At 44.6% G+C, this 16,552-nt stretch overlaps 2 protein-coding genes and 1 pseudogene across 3 annotated transcripts in view; 2 read left to right on the top strand and 1 right to left on the bottom strand.

Annotated features, from left to right (window-relative positions):
- Window positions 1-483, bottom strand: part of TMEM59 (transmembrane protein 59) — a 33,941-nt gene extending 33,458 nt beyond the window's left edge. The window contains exon 1 of one of the 2 annotated variants that reach the window (XM_044671699.1): window positions 256-483. In XM_044671699.1, coding sequence (XP_044527634.1) covers window positions 256-456 — 201 coding nt within the window. In that variant the 5' untranslated portion in view covers window positions 457-483. The remainder of the gene's footprint in view (window positions 1-255) is intronic. The other variant, XM_044671700.1, reaches the window with a different exon arrangement.
- Window positions 484-1,075: 592 nt separating this feature from the next.
- LOC123245800 lies at window positions 1,076-3,074 on the top strand (annotated as a pseudogene).
- Window positions 1,427-16,552, top strand: part of TCEANC2 (transcription elongation factor A N-terminal and central domain containing 2) — a 42,755-nt gene continuing 27,629 nt past the window's right edge. Inside the window, exons 1-3 of the mRNA XM_044673879.1 lie at window positions 1,427-1,508; window positions 5,939-6,086; window positions 15,666-15,807. Of these exons, the coding sequence (XP_044529814.1) occupies window positions 5,985-6,086; window positions 15,666-15,807 (244 nt within the window). The 5' untranslated portion in view covers window positions 1,427-1,508; window positions 5,939-5,984. The remainder of the gene's footprint in view (window positions 1,509-5,938; window positions 6,087-15,665; window positions 15,808-16,552) is intronic.

The raw sequence follows: 16,552 nt of genomic DNA, 5'->3' as shown, positions 1-16,552 counted from the left end.
GCGCGGCTGCAGGGTGAAGGGGGCACCCTGGGGCGGGGGGGTGGTGGGATCGACCAGCAAGGGGGAGGGCATTAGGAGGAGGAGTCAATGGGGGGCCAGGAAGAGTGGGAGGGACAAGAGGAAAGAGGTGAGAGAAGGAAGAGAAAGGGGGGGGAAGGAGACCCCTTCGAGATAGAGGGAAGCCGGGAGAGAATGGCGGAAAAGGGTAGGGAGTTGTCCTCGGGGAGGGGGGAGGCGGCCGCAGGCTGGGCCTACCTTGGGATATGTGTGAAGAGGGTAAGTCATCTGGCAGGCCCGGTGGCAGGACGCCGTGTCGCCCAGCACTGAGTCGAAGGCCTCGGCCGAAGCGGCCCCGGCGGCCCGGGGAAGGCTCAGCGCTGCGGCCAGCAGCAGCGGGAGCAGCAGGAGCTGAGACCTCGGGAGCCGCGGGGCCCGGGGCGCCCCCAGCGCCGCCATCTTGTCTCGTCCCCTCGGTCACAGCGGCCGCCTCCGCCTCCTCCTCCAAAGGTGGCTGTTTTTCTTCCTCCTCCTCCTCCTCCTCCTTCTGGTTCTTCTTCCCTCCGCCTCCTTCCGGTGCCAAGGCCGCTTCCGCTCCGCAGTCCCGCCTCCGCCCCGCCCTCCAGGGCCTCCTTATAAACCGCGGCCGCCTCCCTCTTCCTAACGAACTTCCTTACCAAGCCAGTCTCGCGAGATCCACAGCTCCAGGCCGCCGCGGGGCACGCTGGACAGTGGAGTCCGCTCTGCCCTGGGCGGCCCCAAGGAGAGGCGGGGCCTCCGTCCCAGCCTGAACTACACGGCCCAGAAGGAAGTGCGATCGTCTTTGCTTCCGGATCCGGCACAGGACGGAGAGAGCGAGAGTTTCTGGAGCTAGTGGCTGGCTCGCGCGCCAGAACTGCTTCTCTGGTGAGTCAGCCTGAGCTGAGGGAGGTGAGTCCTTGGGGAGGCGAGAGGACAAGAGGGAGGTCAGTCGGCGGAGACTAGACACTCTCGAGTCCTGGGAGGGGAAGGGCGGGCGTGAGGAGATCGAGGCCGTAGGGGATTGGCTATCCGTTGTTTTTGACCTTTGACTCCCAAAATGATTGGCCGCCCGTTGCTAAGGCCCGTTGGCTTCTACAGGTGACTGCTTGTTTTTTCTTGCCGGGTGGTTAGAGTGATTGGCTTGCTCGTTACTAGGCCACCCGACTCTCAGAGGTGATTGGCTGCTTGTTGCTTTGATATCAGTTGGGGGCGGGGAGGAGTAGTGGTTGGCTGCCGGTGGTCCGATTAGTAGCAGCCAGGTGCGGAGGGAACCCCTTTAACAACAAACAGTTATTTAGCGTTTGCAAAGCCCCTTATTAACATTACCTAGTTTGGAGAAACAAATTCTTCCTCATCTCGGTGGCAACTGCGGGACCATGTCAGCTGCCGAAGTCCTCCAGCCCCAGGGGAATCTATGTGCTGAGTTTGGACAAATCAAAGAAAATGACTAGGGAAGACTGGAGAAAGAAGGAGCTGAAAAACAGAAAAAGGTGAAGTAGATGAGGAAGGAAAAGATATCAGCCCTCATATTCCCCAGCACATCTCTGTGCCATGGTATAGAAATCCCTCGAAAGGACCAATTTTGAAGTATCAGGGACCTCAGCCTGAGAAACAAAAAGGGCACAATTCATCCAGAGAGTGGTCCAAGGTGGGTGTAAAGGAGAATAGAGAGGCTGCAAAATACCATAAAGGAGCTTGTGAAGATCGTGTGGCTCGGATCCACACCAAAGATGACTGCTTTGAGAGACTTTGGAGTATTGGGACCAAATTCATAGGAACGAGGGTAGTACCAGATGAATATAGCCTACCTCAGCAATGTTTGACTGTAATGGTAAAAGGGATAGGTGGATTGGCTACAACTCAGAGAAACATACCTGAGTGTGGAAGAGTATGCCAAAGTCAATGTAGCTAAACTGAATGCTACAGAAGCTACAAGAAGAATTAGCTTCAGGAAAGTTAATGGAACAAGTGAATTCACCAAAACATCAGTGGGGAGAGAAACCAAATTCTCAGGTGAAAAGAAACCATAATAGTGAAGATGAGGATTAAGATAAGTATATAAATGACATTGATATGCCTGGACAGAATTGTGACTCCAAAAGATTAATTATAGGGTCCATAATCTCAGGATTCAAGAAGACATTGCTAAGTACAAATACTTGCAAAATTTAGATCCCAATTCTGCCTACTATGATCCCCAAAACAAGAAGAAATGAGATTCCCTATGCCAATGCAGGAAAGAATCTTGATGAAGTTAGGCAGGAAACAATTTCATTAAATACACTGGAGATACAGTTTCAATGTCACAAATATAGTTGTTTCCTGGGAAGCTTATGACAGAGGGTCTAAAGTTCATCTCCAATTAGATCCAACAAACTGGAGTTGCTATATAAATTATTCAAATTCAAGAAAAATGATTTCAAAGAACAACAAAGAAAATATCCTAGAGAAACCTGGAGCTAAAGAACACTTGGATATACCCCCTTCTGAGTTACTCTTAGCTTAAACAGAAGAAGAGTGGAATATTAAAGACATGGATCAATTTTCAAAGGATAAGAGCAAGCTATTGTCTGCTCTAAGTATGAAGAGGATGTCAAGATCAATAGTAATACACATATCTGGGGCTCCTATTGGAAAGAAGGTATGAGTGCTGTAATTCCTTGGCCAGATTTTCCCACTATATTGGAGAAACTGGGAAGAAAATTGCTAATGCAGATGAATATGTTCCTGATGATGCCATGAGAGAAGAGCAAATGAGCAGACCAAAAACACTGATGGAGTTTCACCAAGAGAAACAAAAGAAGAGAAGAAAAACACAGGAAGAATAGTTCAGACAGAGTGAAGAAAAGAAGAAACATGAGAAACTGAAAAGGCATTAAATGCTAAGGAGACCTGCTTCCTCCATGTTAGCTGGATCACGTGGCTAGATGAGAGGAAGAGGCCTTAGAAAAGCATGTTATGGTGTTCAGGAACCTACAGAAGGGGAAATGCAGGCATTTAGGATGAAATGCAAGCAGCCAGATGATCCCATGTCTTCTTTCCTCGGACAGCAATGACATGACTTGGAGATTTGGGATACTTGACTTGTATACATCCTTTTTACTCTTTTGATAAACAGAAATGGGAAAATCCTCATTTGTTTTTCTTACTGTCTGTTAAATAAATTTCTGGAATTCTTTCATTAAAAAAAAAGAATCCCCCAAACAAAAACTTAACTAAATATTATCTAGTTTGAACCTCATAAGAACCCTGGGAGGTAGGTGCTGTTACTATCCTCACTTTACAGATAAGGAAACACTTCAGAGGAGACCTTACCCAGAAGTGATACCCAATCAGCAAGCATTTATCAAGAGCTCACTATGTGGCAGGCATTTCATACTAAGGACTAAGAGGAGGACAAAGAAAGGAAAAAACCTGTTCTGCCCTCAAGGATCTCTCAGTCTAATAACAATATGCAAGCAGTATCTTATGGAGAAATGATCATCTAGTGCTTTAAGGTTTACTAGATACTTAATGAATAGGATCTCATATAATCCTATTCTCATATAAGCCCATGAGAGGGCTATTATTCCCCTTTTACTGATGAGGAAATCAAGGCTTAAGTGACAAGTTAAGTGACTTGCCCAGCCCTGAGTGCATGGTCAAGTTGACAGTCAGGTTGAACTTAGGTCTTCTGGTTCCAGGCCTAGTGCTCTGTGTACTGTGAAATTGATGTGGAGAAGTCACTTAAAGGAGATCAGGAAGACCTATTGCGGAAGGTGAGATTTTAGCTAAGACTTGAGAGAAGCCAAGGAGGTCAGGAAATAGATGAGGAAGGAGAGTATTCTAAGCATGGAGGATAGCCAGTAAAAAGTCACAGAAGACTTAGCCAAAAAAAAAAAGTGAGGCAGGATTTGAACTCTTCCTGACACCACTCCCAGTGCTGCCTCCACTATGACTTATTTCATATTACTTGAACCCTAATGGAGATGGGATTGTTGTCCAAATGCCCTTTGTGATTTTCTGGTAGTGGAAACAGTGTAGAAATGTGTTTGTGAGAAATTGAGAAATTGACAGCAAGCAATTAACTGTAGGAATTAAGTGAACAACATTGACTCCATCTTATGACAGTTCTGGAGCTAGCTCAGTTCCCTTTCTGTTCAATTATGTCCAAATTCTGGCCTGTGAGAAAACTTTATTCAATTTTGGGAACTGGGAGAAAATCTTACTGCATTGTTCAAACCTAGAGAAATTGGACCACCTATACTACTGTTTAGAGACCCTTACCAAAGACTTGGGTCTTGGTGATCAGAAATGCAGTCAGATCCCAAGACTGATGTAAAGAGTTTCTCATAATTGTACATCTAAAGCAGTCTATATGTCTTATCTGAAAACTGTCCCCCATAATGATCAACCAGTTATTTCCTTGTTTCTTTGATTTTTCAAGGACACGGAATGGGATGCTTCTTTTCCTGAAATTGGGGACTTGTACTTGTTTTATTCTTCCTCTTTCAACTTGAAAAACCCCTGATTTTTCATCTAATTAGAAATTTGATTACTTAATGTATTATTTCCTTTTAATTAATTGGTTTTATTTTCTTGATTGTTCTTAAAGTATAAAAGTCTGTCTCTTTGTATATTTCCCCACCCCCCACCTGGGGGAAGGGGCCTGGTCCTGATTTGTTGGGTAGTTAGCATGCATTGCTTAATAAAGCAATATGTTTGGAATGTCAAACCTATGTATCCTCAGCCATTTCACCTTTTGCTTGTTACAGTCTGAATCCATTTACTAGATAGATCTATGAATTTAGGGAAGTCAATTAAACCTCAGGGCTTTCACCTCTAAAATGGGTATATTACTTCTCTACTTGGCCACAACCCTGTGCTGGGAATATTTAGTGAGTATGTGTAGGGGGTGTCATTAGGAGGAGCCAAAAGACATTTTTCCCTCTCAAGGGTGAATGGTATCTTTGGCATGATTAGTGTTCTTGATGGAGGCATGAATTGTCATATTATCCAGTTCACCTTGATGATGTTGAAAACTTTTTTTGTAAATCTTCTCCCCATAGGAAGCTCGAGTCAGGACAGACCTAAGTTCACATCTGGCCTGAGGCACCATCTAGTTAGATGACCTTAGGCAAGTCACTTAATCTGTCTGCCTCAGTTTTCTTAACTTTAAAATGGGGATAATAATAGCACTTACCTCTGGGGGTTGTTGTGAGAATCAAATGAGATAAAGCTCTTAGCACAGTTCCTGGCACTTAATAGGCACTTAAGAAATGCTTGTTTCCTTCCTTCCTTTGTGTAATAGGAATAGATACTCCTACTGAGTTCAGTGAGGAATTAGGCTTTTGTAAATCTAAGCGCTGGGACCCAGAGCTCTGAAGGGCCGTGATCCTCTCTTGTTCATTTAGCTTTAGAAAGGGTGCCATGTAGAACATGATCTCATTTGAGCCTTTGGTAGGATGGAAAGAAAACTGGCATCAGTGTCAGGATACCTGAGTTCGGCTTCCTGTTCTGCTCTATCCTTACTGTGTCCGCTGGATAAATTTTCATGCTGTTGCAGTTGAATTTCCTCATCTTTCAAAAGTATGTATATGTATGTAAATAATGTCTTCTCTGTACCAATGTTCTCATTTTTATATGATGAGCTATCATGAGATAAGTGGTGGTACCAGTATCACTACCTCCATCTTAGAGATGAGGAAACTGAAGCTTACAGGGGAAAGTGACTTGTTTATAGTCTTCCTATAGTAAGTGTCAGAGCCATGACACTAGTACTTGAGCTATCTACCTCTCAGGGGTGAAGAAAGTGCTAATTAAGTCATACAATTCTGTAGAAATGTGAAATGATGGAGATTAGTGGTAACAAATTTGAGGGGTCTTTATGCCTTTGCATAGTCAACTATCTCTCACCCACTGCTCTGTTATTATTTGATAGGTTGTAGAGGACAGCTTCCTTTCTGATCCAGTGGAGCTTCCTGGAAATGGATAAATTTGTCATTCGGAAACCTCTGGTTCACAACAGCCCTCAAAAGAAAGATTCTGGAGAAAAGGTTTACAAGCAAGCCACTCTTGAATCTCTGAAGGTGAGACATAAGGAGTGAGGGAATCCTTACCCAGGGTTGCTTGAATATGGCTGTGGAAGTATTGTAATCAGCCAAGCCAACACTGAACTCTTCTGAAGTCAATCATAGCCATCTTCTCTCTCTTGAGCTCTAATCTTGCTGGACATCTTTACCTGCATGACCCATAGGTTGCCCAAATGTAGCCGAGCCAAAATGGAGCTCATTCCATTTCTTCTACAACCCTTCTTTTTTCCAAATTTCCCAATTTAGGTTGAATGGATCACCATTCTCTCTTCCCCCTTTACTTCTCTATAGGGTAAGATGGGTTTCAATAGCTAACTGAGTACAGATGTCACTTTTTGCCAATTCCTATGAGAATAAGGTTCAAGCATTGCCTGTCACCCCCTCACCCCATCTTTCCCTCCATTGTATTAATTCTTACCCTCCTCTTCATGTGAGATAATTTACCCCTATTTTTCTCTCCTTTTCTCTTTTCCCAGGGTATTCTTCTTTCTTATCTTTGATTTTGTTTTGTTTTGTTTTTATTGGATATTATCCCATCATATTCAACTTCCTCCCTGCTCTCTGTGTATGCTCTATTCACCACCTTAATAAATATATTTGTTTTTAAATTAATTTATTAATAATTTTATTTAATAAATGAATAAAGTTCTTAAGTATTTTCTATATCTTAAGTATCTTAAGTAATTTAGGTACTTCAACTATCATAGATAATTATTACCTTATATATCTTAATAGTATCTTAGTTATCACCTCATGAAGTAATGCAGTCATTTTTAACCCCATTGGTTCCTTTGATTACCTTATCAAGTAAAAGAGTAAATATCTTTTATATCATAGATATTCCAAGGATTCTAGTTAATGCTTTCCCAAGCAGGAATATGATCAGTTTAAGTTTAATCTATTAAGTTCCTTAAGTGTTTTCTTTCCTTTTTATCTTTTTATGCTTCTCTTGAGTACCAGATTTGACCATCAGATTTTCTTTTTAACTCTGGTCATTTTTTTAGGAATGCTTGGAAGTCCTCCATTTCATTAAATGTATATTTCTTCCCCTGGAGTATTATGCTCAGTTTTGCTGAGTAGGTGATTCTTGGTTTGTAGGCCTAAACACTTTGCCTTGGAGAATATCATACTCCACATGTTTTGGACCTTAATGTAGAAGCTACCATGTCCTGTGTAACCCTGATTGTGGTTTTATGGTATTTGAATTGTTTTTTTCCTGACTGGTTACAGTATTTTCTCCTTTGCCTGGGAGTTTGGCTGTAATAATTCTTTAATTTTAAAATTTGGGCTCTCTTTCCAGAAGAGATTAGGGGAGTCTTTCAATTTCTATTTTCCCCTCTTCTTCAAAAACATCAGGGCAGTTCTCCAGGATAATTTCTTAAAGCATGGTGTCTAGGCTTTTTAAAAATAATTATTTTCAGGTAGTCCATTGATTCTTTTTTTTTTTTTTAACCCTTGTACTTCAGTGTATTGTCTCATAGGTGGAAGATTGGTAAGGGTGGGCAATGGGGGTCAAGTGACTTGCCCAGGGTCACACAGCTGGGAAGTGGCTGAGGCCAGGTTTGAACCTAGGACCTCCCGTCTCTAGGCCTGACTCTCACTCCACTGAGCTACCCAGCTGCCCTAGTCCATTGATTCTTAAGCTATGTCTCCTGTATTAATTTTCCAGGTTAATTGTATTTTCAATGAGATATTTCAGATTTTCTTCTTTTTCGTTCATTTGAATTTATTTCATTGTTTCTTACTGTCTTATGGAATCACTAGTTCCCATTTGTCTAATTCTAATTTTTAGGGAGTCATTTTCTTCTTTGAGGCTTTGTATTTCTATTTTTTTTTTAAACCCTTTCCTTTCGTCTTGGAGTCAATACTGTGTATTGGCTCCAAGGCAGAAGAGTGGTAAGGGTAGGCAATGGGGGTCAAGTGACTTGCCCAGGGTCACACAGCTGAGAAGTGGCTGAGGCCAGATTTGAACCTAGAACCTCCCGTCTCTAGGCCTGGCTCTCATTCCACTGAGCTACCCAGCTGCCCTTGTATTTCTATTTTTAAAGAGTTATTTGAGGTTTTGTATTTGCTTTTTAAGGGAGCTATTTTCTTCAGTGAGTTTTTGCTCTTAAGTTGTTGACTTTTTCTATAAATTTTTTTCTAATTTTTCTTCTAAGTCTCTTACTATTTGTTTTTTTTTTTTTTAATCTCCCTTTGGAGCTCTTCCAGGAGTTCATTTTAGGCCTGATGTCCTTTCACATTTACCTTTGAGGGTTCACAGAGCTCCATTTTGGCATTTCTGTTCTCTCCTGAGCTTGCATTTTGGTCTTCCCTTTTGCTGAAATAGTTTTCCAGGGTCAGGCTTTTTTTCTTTGTCTTTTGCTCATTTTGGAGGGACTTTTTTTTTTTTTTTAATGATTTTGCTTATATGTTGAGACTCAGTTCTACTTCTGAGGTGGAGGGAGTACTGTCCCTGGGTTTTCCGGGATGCCATGTACATTGGATTTAGCTGGATCCTGCTCCTCAGCTGCCAGCTCCCCCTGGTGTTGTGAGTGGTGGTTATTCCTTCTGTTGAGGGTTCCCCTGGGTGTGCCTACACTGGGCCACTCCTCAAGCAGCTGATTCCACTGCTCTCACTTCTTACCCCAGCAAGATAGGCCCTTCCTATTGTCTTTCTATGTTTCCCTTGGTTGAAACACTCTGTCTTTTGATGGTTCTTTCACTCCTGAATTTGTTTTCAGGCATTTTTTTCTTTTGTAGTTAGGTAGGAGGTAGATTTGGGCAAGCTTGGAATGTTCTTTACTCTGCTATCTTGGCTGCTGGAATCAAAAGTCCAGTCTGATTTGTTGCTAAGTCTTGTTGATTCTCCCTCTGTGGCATCTCTTGCTTCCCTGCCCTTCTTGTCACCTCCTGTCTAGTCTATGACAAGAGCCTTCTGGTTAGGATTTCTCCTTTCAATCTTTCTCCTCTCCAAGCTGTCACCTTTATAGTCCTCAAACACAAGAGGCCCCTATTTTACTATCTGTAGTGGATAAAATATATGATTCTCAGCCTACTATTTATAGCTCTCAGACATTTGGGGGCTGTTTTAGAGCCTTCTTCTCCTTAGGCTCTGTCCTCCATTAGGCCTGGCGTGACTCCAGGACACTCTCTGTGACATTCCCGAGTTTTGTTCTGGTGGTTCTCTGTGTCTAGAATCTGCTGCTTCCTTGCCTCTGGACTTTCCCCTCCCCCTGCTCCCCTCCACTCCTTGAAGTAAAGCTTAGGGGGTCAGCCACTCTTCAGGAGGCCTTTCCTGATTGTGATTCCCCCTGCCTCCCCCAGTTATTAGTAGGCTTCCTCTCCCTCCTCTCAGTGACCTTGAATTGCTTTTGTAGGTTCTTTATTTATCCAGGTATGTATGTAGCTCTTTATTTATCCAGGTATGTATGTAGCCTCCCAGGAGAGTATATGGTCAGCCTTTGATCAGTGCTTGTTCTGAACTGAAGGTATGGTCAAGGCCACAGTAATAGTCTTTCAGGTCCTGAAAAGCAGGGCAGTGGGCCCTGTGGGCAAGTGAGGATTTTTTCTCCTGTTTCTGCATTTAAAAACAGAGGCTCAGAATTACCCATGGTCCCCCATAGTAAGGGAGGCAGTGTTGGAGGCCAGACTTGTAGCTTCCTTCTGGAAAAAAAGCATTGGATTCATAGCCCAAGGATCCAGGTTTGAACCTCAGCTCTGTCCTGTGACCCTGAGCATCTCCCTCAGCTCTTCAGGTGTCATTTTCCTCATCCATCAGTGAGTTGAGGAGGTCGTCAGATGCGATGATACTGTGTATCTACGTCTTCCCGCTCTCACTCTTATGGTCCCATGACTAGAAGTCCACAGCTTTTCTCCATTCTGTTGGGGAAGAGGAAAATGTCAATCCTAATAAGAGAGATGACAGCCATATCTGACAGCCCCCTCTAGTGTGGGACCAGCTCATTGTCCTGGAGGGTTGCATGTTGTTGTACATGGGGTACACTGATATATGTGCAAGAGGCAGTGTGGCTTGGTGGATTGAGAACTGGCCTTAGAGTCAATTAGCGTTTTAGAGATCAGGCTTCTAGGCCACCTTTGGACCCTTACCAACTGTGTAACTATGGGTATAAATCAGTAATGCCTGCAAACTGGGCCTGGTAGTGGCTGTCCATCTTCTGGCACTGTGGTGAGTGTTAAATGAGGTATAATGTAGGAATGCCCTGTGCAAAACTTCCTCTCTTCATCCTGCTGTCCTTGCCCTTTGAGAGCACGTGTCTTCCCCGAGGAGGGTCTTCTGTGTGGGCAGCCTACTTATTCCAATACTTATTGTCATTGCCTGACAGACACCACGAGACCAAAGCCTTCAGACTTATTTCTTGTATCCAGTTTTAGGGGATTAATAGTTTGCAGTGCATCCTTTGCAGCCAATCAGTAACCTGAGACCAGGAAGCATGTCTCATTGGACCTTTGGCCTATCCCCAGACTATTCCACCCTCTGCCCTGATAGGTAGAAGGAATAGCCAGCAGAGAGAGGATGGGTTAGACTTCCAGGGCTGGCACCGGGGCAGAAAATGCCACTGACTCAGCCACCCAAGAGGATCTATGATCTCATCGATACTGACTCTGGACACTGTAGCGGAGGAAATCAGGCAATCAGTCAGCATTTATTAAGTACCAGACACTGCTAGGCAATCAATGAAATGAATCCCCATTGTGCCAAAGGCACAGAAATGGGAAATAGAAAGAAAACATTTTCTAGGTCTTAGATCTCTCCCTGAATGTAACAGGCCTCCATGGGGCAGGTGGTGGGGCCTTCTGAAGCCTCCGAGGAAGGCTGGGGATGCGAGGGTGTCAGGTGTGGGTTGAATGGGAGGACTTTGGAGGCCCCTTATAGCTCCACCTCTGGGATTCTTCTTCTTTTTTAAAAATAACCTGTACCTTCTGTCTTAGGATCAATTCTAAGACAAAAGAGTAGCAAAGGCTAGGCAAAGAAGATTAAGTGACTTGCCCAGAGTCATACAGCTAGGAAGTATTTGAGGCCAAATTTGAATTCAAGTCCTTTTTACTCCATGCCTGGCTCTCTATCCATGCCCCTCTATCTACAGATATTAATGGGGTACTCTGAATGTGGATTTTGGATTGGCCACCCACAATTAGACATGCAGTTGAAGGCTCCGAACTAATCCATACTGACATTTCCTGTGAGACCCTGGTGGCCGTCTCCCTCCTGAACATATTTTCTCTTTTATTACCCCTCTCCATGCCTTTGCTTGGGTCCAGGATCTGGTCTTGTCACATAATTTCTAATGCAAATGATAAGCAAAGTCTCCAAGCCATACATGAAGATAGGTTTATTGTAGGAGGGCCGGTCCCACGATAAAGCCAGGCTTCAGGTCACGACCAAAAGACCCCCAGCACTGTGAGAGACCTTCCTATATACCCCAAAGAATATCACAACTCATACACCAAGTTTAAAATGCCATGTTAAAAATAGATCCGGAAATTCTTCTCATTGGTAGAAGAAGTCACTTGGTGATGACTTGAAAGTACTTGATGGAAAAGCGGGGAACAGTGGAGCCTAGACTAGTGTGGCAAAGGTAAGAATGGGTGGTGTTGGGTGGTACCAGCTTCGAACCCCAGGCGGAGAGTGCATGCTATAGCAACTTTGAAGGGTGGGGCTGACACTGGGCCTGTGCTAAAGCAGTTATTTACTTAATTCAAAACCTTAATACTTACACTAGAATAATCACAAAAACCTACTGAAATCATGATTTGGGCTAACTCTTAGAATTACAATTATGATTATTAGACTACTGCTAACATTAAAATCTAATCCACATATAAGGGGGCAGGGGGCTTTTCACCCACAGTATCCCTCTGTGCTGGCTGTTTCTCCTTCCCCCCAACTTCTAACACCCTGACACAGTTTCATCTGTTCTCTGAAGCCTAACTTGGCTGCTTTCCCCCAGAGGAGGGCTGCCCAGATTCCCCATCACTGATGAGCTTTCCCTTCTGTGCATTTTACATGGTGTACAGCAGGAGTGATCTGCGCCCACATAGGCCTTCCTCCTGGCCCTCAGTTGTGCTCGTATCTCCCTGTGCCCGTCCGGCCTGCCCTTGCACCTTGATCTGTGCATAATAAGTGCCTAATCAGGGCTTGTGCCACGAATAGAGGGCAGTGGGGTCCTGTGTGCACAAAAACTCAACATGGTAAATGTGTGGGTGGTCAGTTGGTGGCTCAGTAAAATAACCTTAGACAGCTGTGAAGGCCTTTCAGTCCCCACCTTCTCTTGCCACATCCTGGGGGCAGGGGGCATTCGGGCATTCTTCACCTGCTGAGAAAGGTAGGACCAGAGGGTGTCATTCGCTTCTCTGTCCAGCACAAACCATTGCTTTTGTCAGGCAGGGGGTTTATTTGCTCTCACTTGTGACATTGCCCTTTTCCTGGAAAGACCATAGGGCATATTTAGACAGAGCAGAGGGGAAAGGAGCTGGGCTTGGCCATCAGAACCTGCAGAGGGGTGTGTGCGTGTGTGTGTGTGTGTGTGTGTGTGTGTGTGAAGGATGTCTGCTTTTCTCCTGATTTTGATTCCTCTTTTGTAAAATGAGGGAATTGATCACTGAGCTCCCTGCAATCTCCAAATAATATAGATCTGGGTCTGGAGGCAGATGCCTCAGCCACTTTCTACCTGTGGGAGCCATCTCTTCATCTCTGAAATGATAGGGTTGGATTTGTGATGATCCTGGTGTCTGGAAGAAAGTTCTGTGGTTTGGTTGGACAAAAGCTTTAGGTTGGACTTTAGGTCAGGGTTTGTTTCTAACTTGCAGTGTGACCTTGGGTAAACCCCCCAACTTCTCTGGGCTTATTTCATCATCTCTAGTTCCAGATGGTTAGGCTCGACTATCTGTAAGGTCTTTTTTAGCCCTGTTATGCTGTGGCTGGAGTGATGAAGTGGGACACCCTGAGTTTATGCAGCCTCTGCTTGTGTGTGCAAGCATGCATTATACTGGCCAGAACTGCACTGCTTAGGCAGAGCCCATGGGCCAGTGGGCACCCTTCCATCTCCATGGGGAGACAAGATGTATGTGCCTGAAGTCTCCAAAGTAAATCAGAGATCAGTGTCTAAGGTTCTTTGGCAGCCTTAAAGTATTGCAGAAATGTCAGGAAGAGAGGGAATGAGGAAGAAAGGAAGGAAAGGAGGAATGAAGAAGGAGAAGGAAGGGAAGGAAAGAGAGGGAGGGAGGAGGGAAGGAAGGGAAGGAAGGGAAGAGAGGGAGGAGGGAAGGAAGGAAGAGGAGGGAGGAAGAAAGGAAAATAATGAATCACCTGCCAAGTGTCAAACACTGTGCATAGTAGTACATAGTAGTACAACATCCAGATTGTTCCTGACTTCTGGGAGCTTATATTTTAATAGAGAAGAGATAACCTATATAAGGGAGTGGTGGCCAAAGAGGGCGGTTTTGGCTTGGAAAATGCCAGGCATGGCAAGTGGAACTCTTGGGAAGGAGATTGACCAGTGTGGATTTGATTCTGGGTCCAGTAGTGGAAAGGGGTGGAGAAGCATGCCCTAAGGGCTGGTGAGATGACCCTTGAGGGGGGAGGAGAGGGAAGCCTGATCGCCCCCCTCACCATCATTCATCTATGAGACAGTGAGGCAGGACTGAAGCTGAGAAGGGTTTGATCTTGGACCTGTGATTTCAGTGGTATAAGGAGCTCTTTAGGGAGGAAACTCACTCCCTGCAATATTGACAGATCATCTTTTTTCCTGAAATTTTACAGTCTTAAAGGTAGTCCATTGGTGCTGTCAAAAGAGTGCAATGGCTGGAAAGTTGTACTTGGAGTCAGAAAGAACTGAGTTCAAATCTGGCCTCAGACACTTACTAACTGTGTGACCCTGGGCAAGTTTCATTTAACATTTACCTCAGTTTCCTTAATAGTAGAGAAAATAACAATCCCGGTCTCCTGGCAGCAGGGTAGCACAATGGATAGTACTCCAAGCAACGAATCTGGAAGATTTATCTTCCAGTTCAAATCCATCCTTAGACACTCACTAGCTGGGTGACCTTGGGCAAGTCACTTAATCCCTTTTTGTCTCATTTCCTCATCTATAAAATGGGGATATACTTGAGAAGGAAAAAGCAAGTTATTCTAGTATCTTTGCCAAGAAAATCCCAAAAGGGGTCACAAAGTATCTGAAAGAATGGAACACCACACCACCACACCTCCTGGAATTGTTGTGAGGATTAAATGAGATATTTATAAGCACTTAAAACTGTGCCTGGCATCAAAAAAATGTGTGTTGCTATTGTCGTTCAGCCATTGAGTCACATTTGATTCTTAGTGACCCTATGATTTTTCATGGCAAAGATCCTGGAGTGATTTGGCATTTCCTTCTTCAGTGTATCTCCATTTTACAGATGAGTGTCTGAGTACAGTAAGTGTCTGAGGCCAGATTTGAACCCTGGTCTTCCTGACTATAAGTCTGGGACTTAGAGCCACCCTGGGTACCCCTAAAAAAAGTAGGCATTATATTTATGTATTATTATTATTAAAGCTGTTATCAACAGAGTAGACTATTAAATCGAATCTAATCAAATAACATTCCTTTGGAATAGATATAAAAATCTTAACTCTTAGGTAATAAAGAATTGACTTTACAAATATAAGATGGAGAAGTGTGGCTAGGTGGCGAATAGAAGAAAGTCTAGGGGCTTTAGGGGAACACAAGCTCTAGGTGAGTCAGCTGCTCGATCCCATAACTTGGATCACTAATGAATTGTAGAGACATTAGGAGTTTCCTGCAATGAGGAGGACCTTGTCCTCTGTCCTGATCAGACCTTCCTGGAGACTTGTGTCACTTGCCAGAACCATGCTCTCATTGGACATTGGTAAGCTAGAGAGTGTTCAGAGGAGGGTACCCCGAATGGAGAAAGACTGGGGGTTGCCACAGGGAGGTCTAACCTGAAGCAAGGAGGCTCAGGGGGATTTGATAGAGCAGGCTCTCCTGTGGAGTAGTCTGGTGCTGCTTGACCCTAGGGGGCAGGGCCAGGCCATGCAGAGGGTGGGGAGAGCAAAGAGGGAGCTTTAGGCCTCGTGTCAGGGAGAACTTCCTTTCAGTAAGAGCTGTCCCAGCTTGGAACGGGCTGCCTCAGGGTCTGTACTGGTTAGCAGCTGGGTGTGTTATAGGGAGGCTTCTTTGGGGGCTGTGGGTTGGCCTCAAGAATTGCTGGGTAAACACAGCTTTTTTTTTAATGGGAGTAGATGGTTTTTTAGGGCTACTCTGTCCTTCTTCCTCAAGGCCCCCATAGACAAAGCCTTGTGTCACTTCTTGAGTTGACTTGCTCTGGTAACTTCCCCCCTCTTTCCCCTCTTCCCTTCCACTCATTGTTAAGTGCCCCCCGCTTCTTGATTTGCAGTAACTAGGACCTGCTCTTAAGCTATTACCCATCAGTTGGGCCATCCCACACACTGGGCTTTGGTTCAGGTCAGAATCAATAATTCACCTATCAGTAAGAGCCCCATTAGCTCAGGTGAAGGCAGACGTCTTTCTAATGAAAATATTCCATTTTCCAAATGATGTTTCTCTTTCCCAGAGAGTGGTGGTTGTTGAAGACATAAAAAGATGGAAAGGTGTGCTGGAGCTTCCAGGGCAACCCCAGGAAAACTTACTTGAAGCCTTATGGGAATTAAAGAAGAAACTACCCTCCAAGGACGTGTTAAAGTCAACCAAGATAGGTAGGTGCATTTGACTGCTGGGAGGTTTGGGGCTTGTCCTCCCTGCCTCTTTGGTCTTAGTTAAAGAGGTGGTGCTCAGAGACCCAAAGGGGTAGCTAGCTGCATTGTAAGCTGACCCATCTGCTGTAATACAGATGCCCTTTAGATGGAAACAGAGTAACAAAACTGATCCTGCTATTCCTGTATGGTGTCCAGAATGTCATTGATGTGAAAGGGAGGGTCTACGTGATGGTGGGGAGTCTGGTGTGGATGCCACTCACACCCCTACTTGCAAAACCATCAGTCACAGAAAAACTCTTGATCTTGGTATTCCCTTCCCAATCCTGTTCCAGAAGCCTTCCCTTCCCTACAGTTCACCCCTGCCCCCAGGCACCAAGGACTCCTTCTAGGCCTCTCCTTTTCATTGCTCTTTCTCCCTCTGGACATTGTTACTAGAGAGTCCTTAGGACTAGGGATAGGATTCAGCTCAGGCCTTTCTTTTGGATCACATGAGCAGAGAATTTAGAGGTTACTGGTGGCATGGTAGATAGACTGCTGGGCCTAGAACCAGGAAGACCTGAATTCAGATCTGGCCTCAGATACTTATTAGCTTGTGATCCTAAGCAAGTCACTTAACTTCCATTTAGCTCAGTTTCTCTTTCCTCCCTCTCTCCCTTCTTCCCATCCTTTTTATCTCCCTCCCTCCCTCCCTCTCTCCCTCCCTCTTTCCCTCCTACCCCTCCTTCTCTCCCTTCCTCCCATCCCT

This window comes from Gracilinanus agilis, chromosome 4, assembly GCF_016433145.1.
Source record: "Gracilinanus agilis isolate LMUSP501 chromosome 4, AgileGrace, whole genome shotgun sequence".
Classification (NCBI taxonomy): domain Eukaryota; kingdom Metazoa; phylum Chordata; class Mammalia; order Didelphimorphia; family Didelphidae; genus Gracilinanus; species Gracilinanus agilis.
The sequence above is the reverse complement of the archived record's forward strand: the minus strand, read 5'-3'. Positions and strand labels throughout refer to the sequence as shown.